We start from the raw sequence: 20,940 nt of genomic DNA, 5'->3' as shown, positions 1-20,940 counted from the left end.
ATTATGTTGTGCTATTTTTTATTTGTCATTTCAAATGCATTTTCTACCGATATTCATGAAAATGCAAACAATGTTTTTGTTCCTATTTTGGGCAGTCTGGTCCTATTTTTGGCAACGCGAATACCGATCGATAAATGTTTTAATTAATGCCAATAGGTAGACAAAAATGTTTAAAACAATTTTACACTCTCACTTTCCTCAAATTAGTGTTGAAAAGCACTTAAATCATTAATTTTATGTTGCCCATTTTGGCCATTTTGCTGGCAATTCTTACAGTCTTTTTGATTTAAGTTACAAACAAAGTAGGCATTGAAGAAAAGAGACAGTCTGACGGCTATAGAGTACTGCTCCGACTGGCTCAAATTTTTTATTGTTGTGTAAGTTATTGGATTATTTATAGTGAAATTGGTGATATTTGATACAAGAAATGTCGTTTTATGTGTCGACGTACGCAGTGCAGTTTTCTGATAAAGTTTCAAATGAATATTCAACGATATCAAAAGTGTGTTATTGTTTCAAGTTTCTACAGGAGCCAACAGCATTGAACTGTCAAAAATCAACATTTACCGTGTACCTTTTTTCGGCAGCATTGAAAGGGAATAATTACTTGTTTTTAGTGATTTTAAAATTCCAAACGGGCTATAAAAAATTCTGCAATCATAGAATCTTTCATAAAACCACACATTCATTTTTTTAGTACTCTGGTTCTCTTAATAATGAAACCTGCCGAACTATTGGCTGACAGCAAATCTGCCGAAACCTGTTGAACACGGCACATTTTGTTTGATATTTTGGAAAATATGCAAGGAAATGATGTGATACTTCGTATATAAATAACATATAAGTATATCTCTAGTACAAAAATATGTGTTGAAAAAAATTTGGACGCGTTTTTTCGTAATTACACGTTTTTAGCTACACTGCCGAAAACAGGTACACTGCTGAATACTGGTATAGTTACCCTATCATAATGTAGCATATCTGCTATACAGAACATATTGTAATACACACTATCAGCTATATACACATTGTAACACAATTTGGAAAGCCAAACCACACCATTGTAACACATTCATTATAACACACTCTGCAAATCAGATCATACCATAGCAACGCAACCAGGAGAATTCAGGCCATACCGTTCATATAAAAACAATTGTGACACACTTCACAGAACCAACCGAAACGTACAACATAAGCAGGAACAGTTTATGCATTATAACCCAAAGCAGGAACAGTATATGCATGAAACCCAAAACAGGAACTTAGTGACAAGAACCATCGTTCTTGTCAACAAAAGACAAACGTAACTAGCTGAGTGAAAACAATAACTTTTTAATCGTTCTTGTCAACAAAAGAAAAACGTAACTAGCTCAGTGAAAACAATAACTTTCCAACATAAAACCCGGAACCAAATGTGCGAAACCCTTAACTTCATTTGAGTATAAATAAAACCAATTCCAACCGTGGCAAGACAGATTCGTTCGGACTGCCAAGATAGGACGTTACGCTTCCTAATACTTCGTCTTCCAACTTATTTCAAGAGTTAAGTTATGTCCCCCTACCCAAGGAAAGGCTTCTAAACTCCAACGTTTCCAGTAAGGGAAACCTCCTAAAGGTTTCTATGATCGCCTGGACGATCAAGTGTTGAAAAGTCCGCTTCGAACAAAGTATTATTCCACCTCGGCTCATGTCAGTAAAAACTGACCTACCACGACGTTGGTCGATGTACAGTATGTACCGCATGTACACTCATCGCATTACATGGCGATCGTAACTATCCTCCGAACCTATTACAATAAAAAGCGACAACAATATACAGTTAATATAATTTAAAAACAGGTTTATTTTTAACACAAGTTAGCTAGGCTCAGTACAATTATTTATCGCAGACAATTTATTGCTTTTAAATTTGGAGATAATGTATAAAATCAAACTTGATCACTGAACCGAAGTTAACCACGTCCATTAATCCAATCCATTTAGGTTGCATACCTTTAGGCGTTTTTCTCATACATCAAGCTTACAACATTCTGAAGGAGACAACATATGTACAGATTGAAATTGTAGAATTCGTTAACAAAAATGGTAACTGAAACATTAAATTAAACAATACTTACCTTACTCTTTCCCAAAAAAACACATACAAAAATAACCTTTCGCACCACTTTAAACGACCGTACTCTTACCACTCCAGCACCTGCATCTTTAAGAGTGCTCCACACCACCGTACACAGCCACCGCACTGTGTGTAACTCATTGTTGCCAAATCCATCCACTCACGGTAAATTCTTCGGTAAGTAGCACATGCTTCATCTTGCAACATGAGAAATTGCACTCCACCGCTCAAGCGTTTGCTGCGGTCGGCCGCTGCATCTGCAGCTCTTCATGCGGGCAATTAATATTAATGACCGAGCACCGACAGCACAACAGACCACCGTGAGCGCTTATGTGTGTGTGCTGGCAAGAGAGCTCTACAGTCAGACAATATAACTGCTCGCACTTGCCTATGCATGCACATACTACAGTACAGCGAGTAAAGTGGGGAAGGAAAAATACATCGCAAAATGCATCCCAGCAAATGTTAGCTATTTGCCACTCAAACTGAGAAAGATCGCTTGATGGTGCTTGAGTATGGGAAGCAACACACTCATACAGACAAAAAAGCAGCCCCTAGTTAATGCCCTTAATCAAGGGTAAGCGCAGCATAGATCATTACTCAAACACGAAACGCCGGTGGAATAAATTGTGTAACCCCGTGCCAGTTCCGTGCCGTGCAGAATGCGCTGTTTACACCAATTAAACATTGGCCGAACGTGTGCCGGCATGCAGATTGATGCTTTGCGCCTCGAATAGGCCAACGTGGCGCACCGTACAACTGCACCCAACTTATCCGATAATGGAGGCAAATATTCCCCGCATCTGGAGCAGCGTGTCCGCTTGAAAGTCTTTTTAGTTCAAATAATTCCTTCCCAGTAATGTCCTCCGATAAGGATGCTCTGTCTGTCTACTGTAAACCATTCTATTCTGCAGCAAATTGTCTACCCTAGGCGAGAACAAACGCATCACACAAAGGATAGTTTTCAAGGTTTCAAAAACGAGCCTCCGCACGGTCCTGTTTGCTGGACAAAGGTGACTTATTCTTCGCTGGCGCCGGTCAAACAAAACCTTGGAGCAAAAAATAAAATTAAGTCTCTCGCATATACCAGCGCCATCGCTCCACTCTCCAATGAGCCAGAATGTACAGCGCAAACACACTCACTCAAGTACACCAGACCTTGCCCGCCAGTTTGCGGTTCACTAAAACTGGCCGCGAGCCATGATTTGTTAGAGTTGGCTGTTGGTTTTTACGACAACCGCAGCCACCGGTTGGATGGGTCACTCTTTATTTGTGCCTGTGCTTCGCTCTGCTTCCACCTTCCTGTTGTCAACGAACACACCCATACACTCAGCTTGCTGGTGGTGTAGTTTATTTGACTAAGCTAAACACTCCGAAACGCCATGAATAAATCCAGCGCACAAATGCAAATGCATTCGGGCGTACAAGCGCTCATAATGAATTTCAACACAGCCGAGCCCCGGCCGGCCGGTTTGGTTTAACAATTTATTGTGGCGCAAGTTTAATGTTATGTATGGCCCGAGGGGCATAACAAGTGCCTTGTATTGTGTCCGGGACACAGGTGAAGGGACCCGGGAATGCAACTGTTCAAAAAATCCAACCTGCTCTACCCCGCATAACCACCAACGCACACACACAATTAACTGCTTGTTACCAGTTTTGTAGTGTAGCTTCCAAGTAGTTAGTTTGTTTTTTTTTTCAGTGCAAAATGTTCTTTAAGTGCACTCTTTGCCAATTCAAACCCATAAAACGGTTGTTGAGTAACCGGTTTATGATATTTGTGGTAGCTCATTGCATTTCGTAGCACTTGTGTGCATTAATATTAAATCAGGAAAAGTGTCCAGATGCATGCCTTCTCATCCCTTTCACAAAAGCATCCTCTAGAGGGCTATTAAAAAAAAGAGATGTCCACATTGATGCTACTCCATTGCATGTCGACTCGATAAGATGCTACGCTGCTTGAATCGCTGCAACCAGTCACCGAGGAGCAGCAGAGAAGCAAATTGCATTGATCACTTCCGCCCGTGATTGGCGAATGATTTTATGTTTCCTGCACGGATGGGCACCAATCCTTTCAGAGCAGATCCACCGCTCGGTATGTTTCAAGTGCATCCACGCTCCGTCACATGTAAATGTAGTCAACGTAGAAAGCACGTAGTTCGTATCTTCTATTTTTCCCTCGCTCCTCATCATGCACAACTGGTCCGACGAGGAGAAAAGACGAGGTGAAATCTTTTTCGCTCGAAACGCTTCAAAGCCACCCACTGGCAGATGCTGGGTACGGAAACGCTTCAAGAAGACGTTCAACATTAGGAGTTTCGTTGACAAATTGGATTTTGAACTTAAAATGATTAAATTTCGACGAATTGCTGTAGTTTTTTTTTTAATCGCTCCGCTAAACCTGTCCATCAGGATGTCAAGAAATGCAAATTTGTCATTCGGGTTGCATACCTTCAGGCGATTTTCCTCTCCATGAGCGCATTCAATTCCGCAAAAGCATCCAAAACGAAGTGAAACATAATTCATTAATATAATGTTTTTTTTTGTTAACAATAACACGACTCACCTGTTTAACCTACACCCTGCGGCCACAAATGTTAACAGCTGTCCGCACCACACCACACTATGCAGGCTGGCATTTTATTCACAGCCCCGCGGGTAACGGGAGCAGAAAAGGAAATTAAATCACATCACGATTGGCTCATCCGTTTGATGCTTTTAAACGGCGTCCGATCGAGCGAGCTGTGCCGAACGAACGAGCCCCCTTCAATAAATGATGAGCTCAGAAAGCGGAAAGCGAAGAAAGCTGGCTCGTAAATCTTGCATGGCAAGTGGTGCCATGGCGAAATAAAAAAGCTTGCCAAACGGTTCCACCACTACTTCCGCCAGCGCTACAGAGCTACAGAGTTGCGAAAGAAAATCGATAAACTCCAGAATCAATGCAAGGGGCTTCACTAGAAAAATGATTGCAAACAGCCACTCACACACACACTCACACACGCTGACAGACACTGAGAAATATAGTGAAATCGCACGAAGGCTGTGTGCCTCCACACAGCTCCGGCACTGCTGACAGCTCCTGTCCCATGGCATTGCATTGGTTGAGGCGTTTTTTGAAATTCACCTGATGAATCATTCAGCAACTGCTGACAGTCATTTAGTACCGATCGCCACAATTGATTGGGCAGCGAGTCCCAAAACGCTACGGTAGCTACGGTGGGCAAACCCGGCATCCAATCAATTTGTGCAGCGTTGTTGTCTTCGGATACAACATAAAATCGTAAATTCAATCCATTTTACAAGCGAACGAGCGAGCTGGTGTCTTGCTGTTTAGGAATAATAAGCGATAATTGAATTGGTTTTGGAACAGTTGTTTTTTTTTAAACAAGATTACAAACTAATCTACTTTCTCGCGCACACGAACTTTGAACATAACCTACAAAACATGAAAGTATTTTGCAACTCGCCTTTAATGTCGATCTCGTTTGCCCAAGCCTAATCCAATAGCGTAAAGGCTGCCCAAGTTCAAGCAACCGCTGAACAAACAAACGACAACAAAAAAAAAACGAACTGTTATAAATTTAATTCAACTTGGGCCGGGCACGCTGCCCCAAATAAACCCTTCGGTTTTTCATCTGATTGAGCCCGAGCCACAATTTATCCATCCGCAACACCTCTCGCTCTCCCATCGCAGCTGGAAGGTTAATTAGGGAATGTAATTAAAAATCCTTTTCAACACCACACGGGGCTTTTGCTGGTTAGCCACATCCATCCGGAAAAGCCGAAAGAACGCATTTCGGCAACTAGTGCCCCTCCACCCGAAAAAGATGAAGTTACCACTTTTTGTTTGCAGCATTCGAGCATTCGAGGAGCATCGGTACAGCAACAAAAAAAAACCCCCGTAATAGCTATCAACCCTTTTTCCTAGGACGGCAACCTACAGCATTTGAAGCTTTTGCACCCAACGACCCAAGGGTTTTCCCACTTTTCTTTGATATTCAATTAACACAGCCTTGTAGACTGGTTAATTGAATGAGGAAGATCGGAGCACAGTGTTTTGGGGAAGACGTTGTGGTGCAACAAAACATCAAATTGTAACTTAATTCTTCCTTTCTTTGAAATCAGTAGAAAACAAGGGCATCATCCTTGGAACAGGAAGGTTGTAAAATCAGTGTCCCGTTTCTCGATGCTGCCACAATGTCGTAGGACAACCAACGCGTTTAATCCGTTACCTTGCATAAAAGAGGATTAAGCGTTTATTATCGTCGTCGATGGGAAGTATTACCAGGAAAAAGGTCACGCGAAACATGGATTATCTATCGCTCCCATCCCCTAGGAACTGCAGTGATACAAAAACTCGAACACACAAAGGCTTTAAAGATCGGCAGAGAAAAGAAAGGAAAAAATATTTAAACTGTATTCCAACACAACGAGTGTTTTTCATCTAGCCAGAAAACTGTTGCACATCGTTGAGCTGCTTATTTCTTTGTGAAATGTTCCACTCTTTGCACCCGAAATTTCACAACCAGTTTCTGCCACTCGCAAACATGAAAGCAGGTTGGTAACATTCACGCCAAATGTAGCCCATCAAAGTAAAATCAACCGAACAATGCGTATACTTTGAGCGCTTCTGCTTTCTCCCATCGCTCGCACCGGTAATTGCTTTGCAGTGCTACCTTTATCTGACAAACCCACCCACTTGCCAGTGAGCACACCGAAAAGATGCCAAAGAAGAACGGCATTTTATGAAAAATATCTCAACAGTGAAACATAATATCACTACAAAGCGACTCGATGCGCTGCCTCGCAGCCACCGGCATCGACGGAAGCGTACCCAGCGTGAAAAGAATGCATAAAGCAAAAGGGTGCGCAGCAAAGGCAAAAGCAAACTAAAAAAAAAACTACCCCAAAAGGATTACGAACCTTCCCACAGTCCTACAGTAGCAAGTGCCGGCTAAAAGTGGTGGGTTTCGATTTCAACTGAAATGCATCGTGAAAAGAATGAAAGAAATGGAAACGGAGGATGGGCAACAGCAATGTCTATAGAAGCACCGCTATCCGTACCGGGCTGAAGGATGATTCCGGTACTTCTTTAACTCACTCAAACCCACAAAGAAGCGATGTGCCACAGCAGAGCTTTTACTGGCGGGTTGCGAACAAAGCTAAGAAACAAAATCACAGCCGGCAAAACGAAACGTGAAGTGCTTTTTTGCGTTGTTATTTCACCAGCTACGTCGTCGTGCTTGACGAATGGACGTGTTGTGATACCTACTTACCATATATTGCCATTCATTCCCATTTCTCTCGCCTCGATTCGATTGGTCTATTTGTGTGTGATAAGTGTCCGGGAAAAAAACAGAATACACCTTTTATTTATTTGCAGTTTATTTTCTTCTTTATTTTCACATTCTCCTTTCCGTATCGCCCGGTTGCTCCCGCTTCTTTTGGGTTTTCGTTACAGTACATTAGGATTCAAGTGTTTCTTTTACAGTTTTCAATGTGTTTTCGTTTCTGTTGAGTTTTTTCTTTTCTTGTTTCATCTTCATTTTTCTGTTGCTTGTTGCGGAATGAATTCAATGTAAAATATCTATTTTTATATGTATATACGTCCTACGTCCTTCTGGAGACGATTATTCCATGGTTGTTTTTCTCTTCATGCATTCTTTTATTATTCGTTACCTGTTCTTCATTTGTGGCTTTGCTCTATTCTAAACGAACAGTGTGTGTGGGTGTGTGTGTGTGTGTGTTTGCCCCCATTCCGAATGGACACACACCGTCCTCGGCCTTTGGCCGATCTCGGGCGGTCGTCGGCGGTCCCGTTTGCGTGAAAACTGAGTAGCAGGAGAAAATGAACATCAATCGTGTGCCTTCATTTCTTTTTTCTTGCTACCTGTTTCTATGAAGAAATTTCAGTTTCTCACTTTAACACTCTTGTTACATTCACCTTCGTTTTAAAAATTAAGAAATGGGCGTTCGATCCTTCGTGTTATTTTTTATTATTATTATTATTTTTTTTTTTGGTTTATCCTATCGAGAGCCATGTTTTACTATTTACAAGTGTTTTTTCAATCATATTGTGTCGTTTGGCGTGGATGACAAACAAGTTCATTTCTTCTTACGTTTAGTTGTCAACTGAATGGAGCCTTTCCTTTGCTTGGAAATTAGAAGAGTTTCAGTTTTGAAATCCCATTTTAAAACATAAAACAAAGCGCTTGCTTCTCTCCTCTCAATACGGTGCGCACTTGCACACAAGAAAAATCTAGTCTAGTTTTTCATCCTCAACTCTATCGCTGTTACAAAATCTTTAGTCAGCTTACTACTCTGCAGCTTACCGGCGGCAGCACCACCAACAACAACAAAAAAGGTACAAAAGCACATCTCAAAACAACAAAACGACCAAAAACCCGCCCAGTCCATCCAGTGCGGTGGACAAAGCGAAGGCCAGAACAACAACAAAGGAAAGCAAAGAAAAGGAAAAAAACACTCACAACAGCCAAATACCTTCGCCGCACAAAGTACGCAACATTCATTTTGGAATAATTTATCTTCACGAGATTTGTTTTTATCAGCCCAGGAAGGTCTGGAGGAAGGCTCAGGCTCTACCCGGCTTGAGAGGCGCACATCGATCGTCCTTTATGTCCTTGTTTGCCGAAACACGCTCGTTGATGTATTATTTTATTTTATTCAAACCTCCCATCGCAACAAAAGGATTCCACCGTGCGCGTGTGTGTGTGTGAGCCAGAGTGAGTGAGAGAGAGAAAAGGCAGGTGGGGCCGAGCGAAAAGTAACAAAAAAATAACCTTGACACGGAACAAAGGTTTGCAAAAACCCAGTTGGCCCGAAAAGCACCGGTGCCCACTTGCCACAACCTGGCTTGGCTCGGCTTGCCAGTGTGGGCCCTTCGCGTGGCCCTCTTGCACTGTCAAAGATGAACGGACCTCATCTGTCTTGCTCTTCTGCCACGAGTTGGGGTGGGAGTTGAGTGAGTGGAAGGGGGGGGGGGGCAAGTATGTGAATCAGCACAGCACATGTAGTAGTTTGCAGCATGATGAATATGTGTATTTACAGATTCGCATGCCAAACACACAAACGGTGGTGCTGGTATGGGCGCTGTGTACACGTGCGTGCGCCAAACCAAGCGGCTAAGGAGGGCGGTTTATGTAATTTCCCGCAATCGTTGCGTAAACATACACCGGCACACATGAACACGACGCCGTGCGTTTGGTAATCGGTTTGCAAAGTAATGTCAAACGGCAACATTGTGCAGGTTTGCAGAATAAATCAAAAACGTGAAGCGGGGAGAAAATGCCATTATTTGTAGATTAAGGTTACCCTTTCGCTCTTTACTGCTTACCGGTTCCTTCTGTATGTTTCCTCTTCTCGTGTAAAACTTATATTTGGAAGCAATTTAATGGGAAAATTTAATATGTACACTATTAGTTAGCTACATTACTCTACAATTTCAATCTCGAACAGAATGTCAATATTATTACCTTTACAATTTAACATTAGTACATATTCTACCATAAATGGTATCATTCGCGTCCAAGATAACATAACACAACAAATATAGTTTATTTATTCATTTCGGTAAAAGTTTTGGTTGGAGAGAGTTTGAACCTATACGCAGTTAAAGCTTTTATTGTTATTTTAAACTTAATTCCGAGCCTCGTTTTAAATCATTTTGTTAATCTTTTCTGTAATTACTGCACAATTTATAGTAAACACATTCAATGAAATTGTTTTGAAAGTTTGCAACTAGAAACCCATTCTTATAAAGACAATGAGATCATGTTTGCATACATTTAGGCGTACCATTTACAAGTTAACGTAAGCTCTAGCCTCGTTGAGCTTACGTTTCAAATTCAAATTTCAAATTGTATTGTGGATTTTTTCAAGAGAGCTCCTTTAAAAACTTTGTACAACACATTGAGATTATAAACGTATCGACACACACAATTACACCCTTGCCACTTTAAATTCATCTACACATTTGAAACGAACGCTGTCACGCACGAACACTCTTCTGTGAAATAAACTTAACAAATTTCCACTATCGAATTGCAGTAACCGTCGTTAGAACCCATCGGTGCATAAATAAACCTCTCTATCTAGCTCACTCTCACTCTCTTCCCTTTCGTTTGCATTCTCTCACTCTCTCTCTCTCTCTATCCTTACCTCCGTTGGGGAAAATGACATCGATTGACATGCAAATGAATTGCTGCGGGACGAATCTTATCGCACTGGGAATGCCCGCACCGTCGCCAGCAGCACCAGCAGCGCGAACGTAACGACCACGGCACTGCTCCCCAATCCTTTGCCGCCCTGTATCGCGGCCGGATGCTCGCCTGCAGCAAAATGGTTGAAACGTTGAACAAACAGACCACCGACCAATCGAATGGTGAAGAAAAACAAGAAAGACACATTGAGCGAAACGATTTGCAGCTGCGCAGCGCTGCGCGGCAAATGCAAAGATAGTAATTTCAATCAAGTAAATCTAGACGGCTTGCGAAGGAAGCGTTACCTAATCTTCCACCCTGCCACAGCATGGTGGAGCTAAGGAACGGGTCGGGGCAGCCACCGCTAGGCAAATTGCCACTTACCATTAAGCACATGGACGTGCACCGTCATCGGGTTGGCGGTCGAGGGCAGGCACGTGTACTTGCCCGAGTCGGTGCTGCGCGCCCGCTGGATCAGCAGATAGGAGGTCGTTATGTCGCCCTTTTCCGTGATCACCGACACACCGCCACGTGGCGAATCGTAGTTGATTTCCTGTAATGATCGAGTGAAGGATAAGGTTAGTGCAAAGCGGGCCCGTTTGCAAGCGAATGAGCGCCTAACAGCCAAACAGGAAAGTGAAACCCAAAGCCGAGGGAGCAAACTCTTTTCCGGCTTCTGCTAAAATTGTGCCCTTAAAATAGAAATATTCATACATTTCCGCTGTTAAAAGGCACAAACAAATGTGGCACCGAAGAATGGTGTTTGCAACGTGGGAGTTGCAAAGTGTACAATGTCAGCTAAGGCAAATGAACGAAAAAAGAGTCTCACCTCTAGTCAACCTTGAAATCATCATGGCTTCTGCGTCATCAGACAGATATCCTCCGATACCCGGCAGCCATAAAGTCACCGGAACAATTCGAATTCGTTTGTTCTATTTTGAGCGGCATGGTAAAACATATAACACCAGCGGAAGTGTGTCTGTTCCATTCAGGCTGTTCCAGAAATAGAACACACAAGGCTTTGATATTTTGCAAGACACATTTGCGGGGAGGGTTTATCATATGATCGATGGTTCTGAGCTACTGAACGTGATCATAAATTCAGCTCGGATCTAATGGCTGACCTCCGTTGAGGTGGAGTGCTATCTAGAAAGTACAAAAATTCTGACAATTTGACTCGGAGTAGGTGTTGCTTTGTAGAAGAAGATTGATGTGATCCCTGTTGCGTTGAGTAAGATTCAATGGATGATTTCTGATTCTTTTATTCTAGCTAAAATATTATTTCCCCGTGTAAAATAAAAACTAGGATGCCTTTCGTTAATGTAAATGTTAACAAAAATAATGCCAAACCCAATCTCAATTGAAATTTATCTATAATTTAATTTATGTATTACTCAATTTTCCAACCGCTTGCCACAAGCGACGTAAAGTGCTAATATTTGTATACTTTCAGGCGTTTCAAACAAATCGCCTTCATTTATGCAACACGTGCATCAAACGATTGATTTTTAAGAATAACTTATCAAAATCATCATTATAGGGTTTTCCAGGAGTTCTCATAGCAGTAGAAAGTGTCCTTTCTTAAGTTAAATAAACTTCTTGTAATGGGAATTGGACTCTATAGCACCCTTGTTGGACAAATCCAATAGGAATTTCCAAGGTGCCTGTCTAAAAAGAGTTCCATAGAGTGCAATTTCCAACATATGAAGTTCATTTCTCATAAAAAAACAGTGGGAAGAATGTGTCTCACAACTATGAGAGCCCATATAAAACGCTGTATATCAGCTACCTTTTATTCAATTATTAATCAACTGAACCGAAACCCACTAAACATTGAACAATTTTTCATTCGATTCGTGATGCACGCAGCTTAAATAAACATCTACAATCAAAGCACGCGATCAAACAACCAACCTACACAATTTCAGCACAAATCGAATCAATTAACGCTCCGCTTGCTTCTAATCCATACCGTATAATTGGCAACAGCTCGCCGCAAATGGTGCGTTATTAAGCACTCGGCCCTTGCCAATAAGCAAACAGGTTTTTAAACAGCATTTTAAAACTAAACACATAAACGATCGGGCTCGTTGCTCGCTCGCAACTACCCCAATTGGCGCTGTCGAATAATTAACCATTCCATCGCATCGCCAGTCGCTGACTCGCCCACTGGAGGAAGTGTGTATGCGTGTCTGTCCATGTATGTGTGTGTGAGTTGTTGCAGCACCTGAAACTGTAGCCCCGTGCAGCGGACCCGAACCGAACGCGCGTAAATTGCTTCATTTAGTCAGCCTTAAAAGCAAACATTGATCACACCCAATCGCATGCCTGCTCCTCTCTCTGCGTAACAAAGTATCGTTTGGCCGTTCGTAGCGGAGAACATGAAACTGCACTCTTGGGGCTGAACAGAAATGTGCGCGTGAGCGAAAAAAAACACACACACAACGGAAACAGAAACCAACATTAACTCAGCAAATTGGTGCAAATTATGCTAACGATGGGAACGCATTAAATCGAGTTTGCACTTTATGGGTAAAATGTTTCATGGAGTAGAGGGAAAAAAGTGTAGCTTCGTGAGGTTTTGTTTCCTTTTTTGTTTTGCTTTTCCTATCATTTTGTGAAGAACCGTATCATTTTAAAAGGTAACGCGAAGAGTTGGTGTGTTCTTCTCCAGCTTGTGATAGTGATAACTTAAAGTAAAGATGGTAAAATTATATGTAAATCGACTATTTGTACAAGATCATGTCTTCAGTTTGCCCAGCTATAGGAACAACTAAACATTGGCTTAATTAAACTGTCATGAATTTAAGATAACTTTGTAAACATCAATGCAAGTAAGTTCAGTTGAACTGTGCTTTAATTTATTCAATTAGTTTAATTTAATTAATGCCTACAAAATCATTTCCCAGCAAACGCCACCAGCTGCTGCACTTACCTGCTCATTGTGGGTCCACTGTATCAGTGGCGGTGGTTCCGGAAGATGTCTCACAATGCAGGTTAGGTTCACGGTCGACCCGGTATCGATGTAAAGATCTGGTCCGCCGATAATGGTCGTTATGGGTTCTGCAAAATTCGAAACACACCAACACAGAAAGCGAGATACAATTTAAACTCCATGCGCAACTCAAAACATTTCGGGGGAAGGCCGCACGCTTAAGCTAAACGATCGGGTCGACGGGCCACTTCATTACGAAACGCTTTGCTGCTAATTATTTTCCACCTCAAACCGTGCCCGTGCAGCCCTACCCCGATGCGGAGCAATGTTTGCTCTAAGTGCATAATTTATCAATCACACAGGGAGCTGCAAAATGGCTGGCCGGTGCCTCGAAGCCGAAGCAGGAAGCTATAGATTACATCCAGCTGAGAGGTGTTTATTAATTTCTCAAGACGTCCCCCATTTGTGTGTGTGTTCATGTGTGTGCGAAAGCTTTATTAGCTGAACGATGCAGATTTCCCGCTCCAGGAATGATGGCAAGATGGCTAGCCCGGCTAGAGCAGGAGATGTCCCAGTACGGTAATAATGGTGCCACCTTTCGATAGCGTCCAGCCAGCAGAATGTAAAGGCGAGTAAATCTTGCCGACCTGTTCCCCCTCTGCTCCATTCCGCTTAGCCGGCCCCGATCCGATGAGATAATTTATGCGCCAGCCAGCCATGCAGAGGCGTGCCTATATCCCCACAGCACAGCCACCCGACCTAGCGTGCATCCCGGTGTACTGTTTGGCACGCTTTCCGGGAAAACGGGCCCGGCGAGCAGGAATTCAAAACTGTTGACGCACACAACAACGGTGCTTTCTCGCAGCGCGGCTGTGGGTGAACGTGGGGGTGCGTGTACACGCGTCCGCCTGGGATGCGCCTGGGAATACGCTCGCGTAATGAAATTCCACATCAGCAGTCGCGCGGCACATTACTTTGGTCCCAGGCGGGACCTTGGCGTACTCCCTGCCAGCCACCGATGCGCACATGATGGATGATAATGGTCTATGATTTCCACCGGGAAATCGCTTATCGCTTTTTATTAAGCCACTAAACGGTTGGTTTCTCGCCGCGTATGATTTGGGCTTTGGGACGGTTCCAGAGGGCAGCGCGAACATGGTTTCGATCGGTGCTGGGAGAAACTTCTTCGCCGTAAAGATGTCGGAATTTAATGAACGTTTAATTGCTGGATAAACGGCACCGATAAGGTACCGCGGCATCTTGGCAGGACACGTGAGTACGTTCCAAAAAGCACCAGCGTAAGCGATATAATTAGTCTGTCAATCTTGGTGGGACGGTTTTGCGTGTTAAGATATAACAACAACAACAACAACAACAACAAAAACATCCATCTAAGCAGGCGACGAACCTTGCGTTGGCAACAAAATGTGTGTGTGTGGTTTTCCCCCTGATTGCTTGTTAGACTCCCCATTTCTGATGGTTCCAGGAAAGCATCACACTTCTTGGCGTCTACAAAAATACATCCCTCCCCAGACAGCGAAATGGAGCGAGAGAGAGAAAGCGAAAAAAATCTAATCAACAAATGCTCGTGTGAAATTGGTTCTCGATTTCACGTTTCCTCGTTTCCCCTCGTTCTGCAATATAAATGGATACCCCATCCCGTGCCACTCGATGGCAAACAAAGCTCCCCCTTTCAACCCCCCATCGAGCACACCATGTTATACTGCAGTTTCGGAGCGTAGGACCTCGGGAAATGCGACCAGAAAGTATTCATCACCAACCTCCCTCCCTCCTCCCCCCTGGGGGGAAGGGAAAATATCGATGTCGATACACTGCCACGCCGGATCGGATCCGCCGGGGGAACCTCGTCCGGCAAACCAATAAACAACTTACCGACAACCGACAGCATCATGGAGTAGCCGACCGGCGGTGTCGTCGAGATTTGACACTCGTACACACCGGAGTCTCGCTGCTGCGGGTACAGGACCTGTTTGTAGTTGGAAAAAGAAAGAGAGAAAGAGAGAGAGAGAGAGAGAGAGAGAAAGAGAGAGAAAAAAGTTCATGAACAACAACAAAAAACACTCTGTCACAATGTGTATGTGATTTTTGAAGAAAGCGCCACAGCAACAACATTCAACCAAACTAAGCGGGAAACGCTCCTCCGCAAAATTGACGCATTCGGTCGAAAACAGAACACCGTTCACGCTCGCTTCACCAACACTGGGTCCCATGGATGGCAGCCAACAAGGGGAGGGAGTTGCTATCCGCATCCGGCGGGGTATACCACAGGGACTCACCCTCCTCCTCCACCGAGAAACGAGCCCAATCGCCCACGATAAGCCATCAAGATTGCGTGTTTTGGGGAGAAAAGACTGGGGCGGCGAGAAACATGATACGATACGATCGGATTTCATCGGATTGGAAGTTCGGTTGTGGGTTTTTTCAAAGTTGGAAGTTGGCCGCTTTTTTACCTTCTTTGGTTTGGGGGTGGTCTTCACTCTCCCCACCAGCCTTTGCTTCAAATCCTCCAAAACCCCAAACGGCTTGTGTAGCGGTTTTTTCGTTGTGACGGAAGGGTAATGCTGGACGGATAATTGAGTTGCTGGGTTTTTGTATGGTTTACTCAAAAGTGTGCCTGTGTGTGTGTGTTTGAGAAACTTTATCCTCTTTGCTGTTCTTGAGAAGCTACACGTGCGAAAAGAGATCAGCGCTTGTGCCGGGCCGGTATATCTGTAGGCGCAGGCACGGCTTTTACAAAGCACACAATCCAATACACCCATACGGATGAATACGCCCAGATATGTTCAGGGTACACCGGTACCGCGTGTGCACAACAACACGCAAAAGGAATCTAACCAGTTGGATGTGATTGTTTTTGGCGAGTAAAAACATTTTTTATTCAATGTTATCTGATTTTCGACTACTTTGAGTGAGATGTTTTTTTAAACGGGGAGGAAAAATGTTGATTTTATTCTTCTATACAAGTTTCAAGCCGCATGGAATGGGTTTAAATAATCTGTGATTCAGTTGAAGGAAACAAATACGCCTACATGTATGCAGCATAAAACAAAAATATCCTAAATGTATGCAATCTGCGCGATAAAACACGCTTAATTGTCTTATCAACCGAATTGGATGTTGTTCATGCTCTATAAAATCGTATAAAATGATAATAGTAATAACAAATATTGAACCCAGAAATTAATCAATAACATTAATACCCGTAGCAAGCCATTAGAATACGTTCTAATTTCTGCCTATTCCGTTCCAAGATGCGGCTGACACTGCCAAAAGTTCGATTATGGACCGTTAATAAAGATTGCTCTATTAAAGTGCACGAATTTACTCCCCCCGAAGAGGGTGCGAAAACCTCGAAACGAGCGGGCATTAACCACATTACCACCCCATTGAATGACCAAATGTCATGTAACACGCTCCTAATCCATCCACTGATCGGATTTGAGACCGTCGGGCGTTACCCAAAAATCCTGCCTGAACACCCCGAAACACAACTAGCGACCCCACGACCACACCCCATAATCGGCCAGATTACCGACCGCGGGGCGAGGCGGGAAGACTTAATGAAAATCTTAACCGAACGTGGTCCCGACGACCTTTGGCTTACTCCAGCACATCCGGGAGGCGGCACACGACCGTCTTTTTATGGCCACGGTGGGAACCATAATTTGATGCGGCATATTGGCGCCGGGGACTGCTTTTATGCCGTCAAATAACTTACATCTAGCTCATTATCATGAATAGTAATGAGCGTTGGGGGGCTGTACGGACCGGAACACACACTCTGGGGAGGGCCCTGTGTCGCCGAAAGCTACCAAATCTTTACTCCTCTCGCTGTGCTGTACCAGCAATCGCTTACCTTCAGCGACCAGTCGTCCAGCTGGGGATTGTGCACGCTCTGGTAGCGCTGGTCCGAGGTGTACGTTGCCTTGCCGACCGTCAGCAGATGCAGATCCCGATGCCGTATCCAGGACACCTACAAGGAGCACAGGGAACGGCACGAAAAAGCGGCTTAATTAAATCAACTGTTCTTCGCTGACACTGAGGGTTTTTTCTTCCGCTGCTCTCCCACTCCCCACCCATCCCACCTACCGTGCGGTTGCCGAGGTTGCGCACGCGACAGTTGAGATAGGCCGTGTTGCCGACGAGCGCGGTGACGTTGCGCGAAGCCGAGATGTCGAAGTAGGGCCCCCGGTCGAGCGGATTCTTTGCCGCGTCGTCGTCGTCCTGGTCGGCCTCGTCGAAGGAGGACGTCTGGAAGTAGTGCCTCGGTGGTGTGTACGTGTGCGGCTCGTCGATGTCGACCGACTGGGAGCGTGAGAACTGACCTGCAGCAGAAAGAGGGCAGCAAAGTAGGGATTTAGCGCAGCTTTTGCGGTGCCAGCTTCGTTACGGGGGCCAGCTGCCGACAGCGGATTACTGCTGCCCAGTGCTTCGACGCTGATTGGCAGATTGATTTGTTGTGCATTGCTCGCAGAGGGACGCGGGAATGGAGCTTTTGTTAAGATGTTGTAATGCTTGCCAGACGTTTTGATTGGTTACACGTTCGCTTCACTGGAAATCTTGCACATTAAAGCAACGTGCTACATACAACACGTGTTTATAGCTATTCCGGAGTTAAAGAAAGATATTATGTGCTGCGGGTTGCATAACAAAAGGCGTTTTGAGAAGCTTTTTTTGACTAAATTTGACTTTCACACGGCCATGCTAAACTTATGTCGATTTTATCATATTTTGTATCTTGTTTCGAGAAATCTTTAGCTAATTTCAACACATTCAAACCATTATTAGCAAAACAAAACAAAAAACAAATTCTAAAATTTCATACTTTTCGGCGGATAAAACACCCGCGAAAGAAGAATCTTCATTTATTCCACAGCTTGATTCAAAATCAAATAAAAATCAGACTTCACAATTCACTTACCGTAGCTGATGTTGAGGAGAATCATCACAACCGCTATTTGCTTCATAGTTCCCATGTGTAACCCCGATCCATATTCTGTAACGAAACGTAAATAACATCCATTCAGTAAAGCAGTAACGAGCTTCTGCTAATGCAAATTCTAAAGTGCAAACAAACAACGCCAAACCGCGACCACCAACACAACCGCTCGCGTCTTACAAAGCGTGCCCCAAAAACAAAACCATAAGAAGACAGAAATAAAGCTGTCGTTTCTCGGCAGGGCGGAGTTGGATAGGCACAAGCGGCCCCACGGTGGGCTGAATTATTTCTACCCCGACCCTACCAAACTGCAACCTTTCAGCAAACGGCCCTGTGCGGAACTCATTAACACAGCGACGATCGTTTTTTGCAGTGACGACGGAGGGGGAAACGGAAGATGGTACGGATCTTCCACGGTCTTCCACAGTCTGCTTGTTTCCCTAATTTATCGCTTGCCATTTCCGCTGAAATACGGTTGAAATGAGCACATTTTTCTTTCCACCAAACCGCTTCCGAAACGCTCCGTGTCAAGCGTGAGCCGACAGGCGACAAGCAAAACAAACAAATTCCAGCCTCGCGTGGCGGGTAGAACACATTTCTAACAATAAAAATAACGACGGTCGGTCGGTCGGTGTGAACCCTTCGAACGCAAACGCTCGTCACGCGCCCGGGATTGACACTCGGGACTTAAAGAGCAAGCAGCAGCAGCAGCAGCAGCAGCAGTTTGAGGTTTCGCAAGAAGGAAAGCACCACGAAGAAAGGTTTAGCCGGGAAACCATTCTCCTTCGAAGCGCGCTGAAGCCAAGCTTACTGTTTGCAATATTTATAAGACGCCCTGCCGTTTTACACCTGCGACATTGGAACGCACCGAAGCATTGGGACACCCTACTCATACACACACACACACACACACACCTCTGGGTGCTGTTATTGTACCTCCAAGTCCCCAACATGATTCTCTTTTGCCTCAGATACCTCACAAGCAACCATCCATCGGCGGGTTTCAGCACTTTCCGCTGCTTGTTATCAAACCACGTCTTGCGTTGATGTTTCACTGTGGCATCCAAACAAACGAGCGAAAAGCTCTCTCCGCTTCTCTCTGTCTGTGCCCCAACCCAATCTTCTCGTGGGGTGCTGATGATGTTTTGCTTTCATTTGCCATCGCTCAATCCACCGCTCACCCGGCTTAGTGCGCGTTGCAAAGATTCCGCAGTCAAAACCGTACCGTGCCGTAGAAGAGAGCATTTCTTTCACGTGTTTTCGTTGCTTGCTTTTCGCCTTACCGTAGCAGTTCCTACCATTCGGGGTGGCACAAAAAACCACACTCACACTTATACACAAACGAACACAAAAAAACTGCACCGGGTGAGCTTTGGAGCTGTGAAACTGCGCCCGGAATGCTGAACAACAATCGCCAGCACACGGCCTGACAGCTTACACACTGTTACATCAACAAAAAAATATCCTGCATCTTGCTGGGCGGCAAACGGGCTGTGCAAAGCGAAGCGAGTTTTGGCAAGCTTGCAAAGCTGCTAAAGAATGTACCGCTTCGGTGAATGTTTGCTGTTCGATGGTATAGGTTTCGGTGTGTTTGTGTGTGCTAGTGTGGTGAGCTTGTTAAGCATTAGTGAAGGTTTTGTTTTGAAAGAATGTTGGACTTTTTTTTTTAAACACGAAAATTTGATAGTTATCTTTTTGACTTTCAAAATAAATGAGGAGCACTGCGTAAGCATTGTTTTTGTTGTTTATAGCTAAAAGCATATACTATATACCATTTTTTGCTTTGTTTTTATTTGCTAATTCTTCTAAATTATCTTATCATTAGTATCTTTAAGATGATATTACTGTGATAGAAATGAAGAAATAAAAAGTACAGACAAATGGTGGCATCAGAAAATCCTCAGCGAAATCCATCGAGTCATACGCACACCCAAGATGTCCAACACACCTTCTTCAAGAAAAAAAACGGGTTATACTCCATTGAATACAATGGTTCTCCCTAGCATTCTTTACGTAACTCGCCAAGAACCAACGAATGGATCTGGTGCATCACTGATCAGGACACAACTGCGACATGCGTATAGCTAGTTCCATTGATACCAACTACTGGCTCCAGGGTCTCTGGTACCAACAGCCGGCCCCAGAGCACTTACTTCCGAAGCAGCTGAACCTAATGTATCTGGAATTAGATCATCAATTGTGATCAATTAGATCACAATCATCAATGAGCGAATCCTGCTGTGACCCCCTAGACTACGTGAAGACAGTAAACTCACTAAATAGATTCCAAATGTCCACCTGTACACGCGCATGTCTCAAACCTATGTTGTCTCTTTCTTAAATATTTTTTTTAAATTTAATATATAAATAAAAATCTTATCATCATTATAAGATCATGACGACAACTGCATTTTTAATAAAGTCTAGTATCATTCAGGCCAAAACCAGAAGAAAAAAAAACAAAAATATTTCAAAGCCCTTGTTGTTTCGCGTTGTTAAATTTAAATGCAGCCTTCCAGAATAAAAACGATCACTACTGAAGCGCTTGTTTATATAGCTCGAACAAGGTCTAAAATTAGTTTTAAAGATGTATCAAACAGCAAAACCTCGTGTTAATTTTGCTAATAAAATCATGTTTCTGCAGCACACGTGAAACCATCATGAATGCTTTTATGGGAATACATGGAACTGAAACCGTACACAGCTT

General features: G+C 43.7%; 1 protein-coding gene across 2 annotated transcripts in view; it reads right to left on the bottom strand.

Moving 5' to 3' along the window:
- Positions 1–7,495: 7,495 nt before the first annotated feature.
- The window catches only part of LOC121596691 (zwei Ig domain protein zig-8-like), a 24,058-nt gene continuing 10,613 nt past the window's right edge, over positions 7,496–20,940 (bottom strand). For both annotated transcript variants that reach the window (XM_041921850.1, XM_041921851.1), the window contains exons 3-9: positions 18,216–18,290; positions 17,384–17,619; positions 17,151–17,267; positions 15,167–15,260; positions 13,274–13,401; positions 10,723–10,891; positions 7,496–10,467 (exon numbers count right to left, since the gene is read on the bottom strand). In XM_041921850.1, coding sequence (XP_041777784.1) covers positions 10,355–10,467; positions 10,723–10,891; positions 13,274–13,401; positions 15,167–15,260; positions 17,151–17,267; positions 17,384–17,619; positions 18,216–18,270 — 912 coding nt within the window. In that variant the 5' untranslated portion in view covers positions 18,271–18,290 and the 3' untranslated portion in view covers positions 7,496–10,354. The remainder of the gene's footprint in view (positions 10,468–10,722; positions 10,892–13,273; positions 13,402–15,166; positions 15,261–17,150; positions 17,268–17,383; positions 17,620–18,215; positions 18,291–20,940) is intronic.

This window comes from Anopheles merus, chromosome 3R, assembly GCF_017562075.2.
Source record: "Anopheles merus strain MAF chromosome 3R, AmerM5.1, whole genome shotgun sequence".
Classification (NCBI taxonomy): Eukaryota; Metazoa; Arthropoda; class Insecta; order Diptera; family Culicidae; genus Anopheles; species Anopheles merus.
This window is presented reverse-complemented; position numbering and strand designations above follow the sequence as displayed.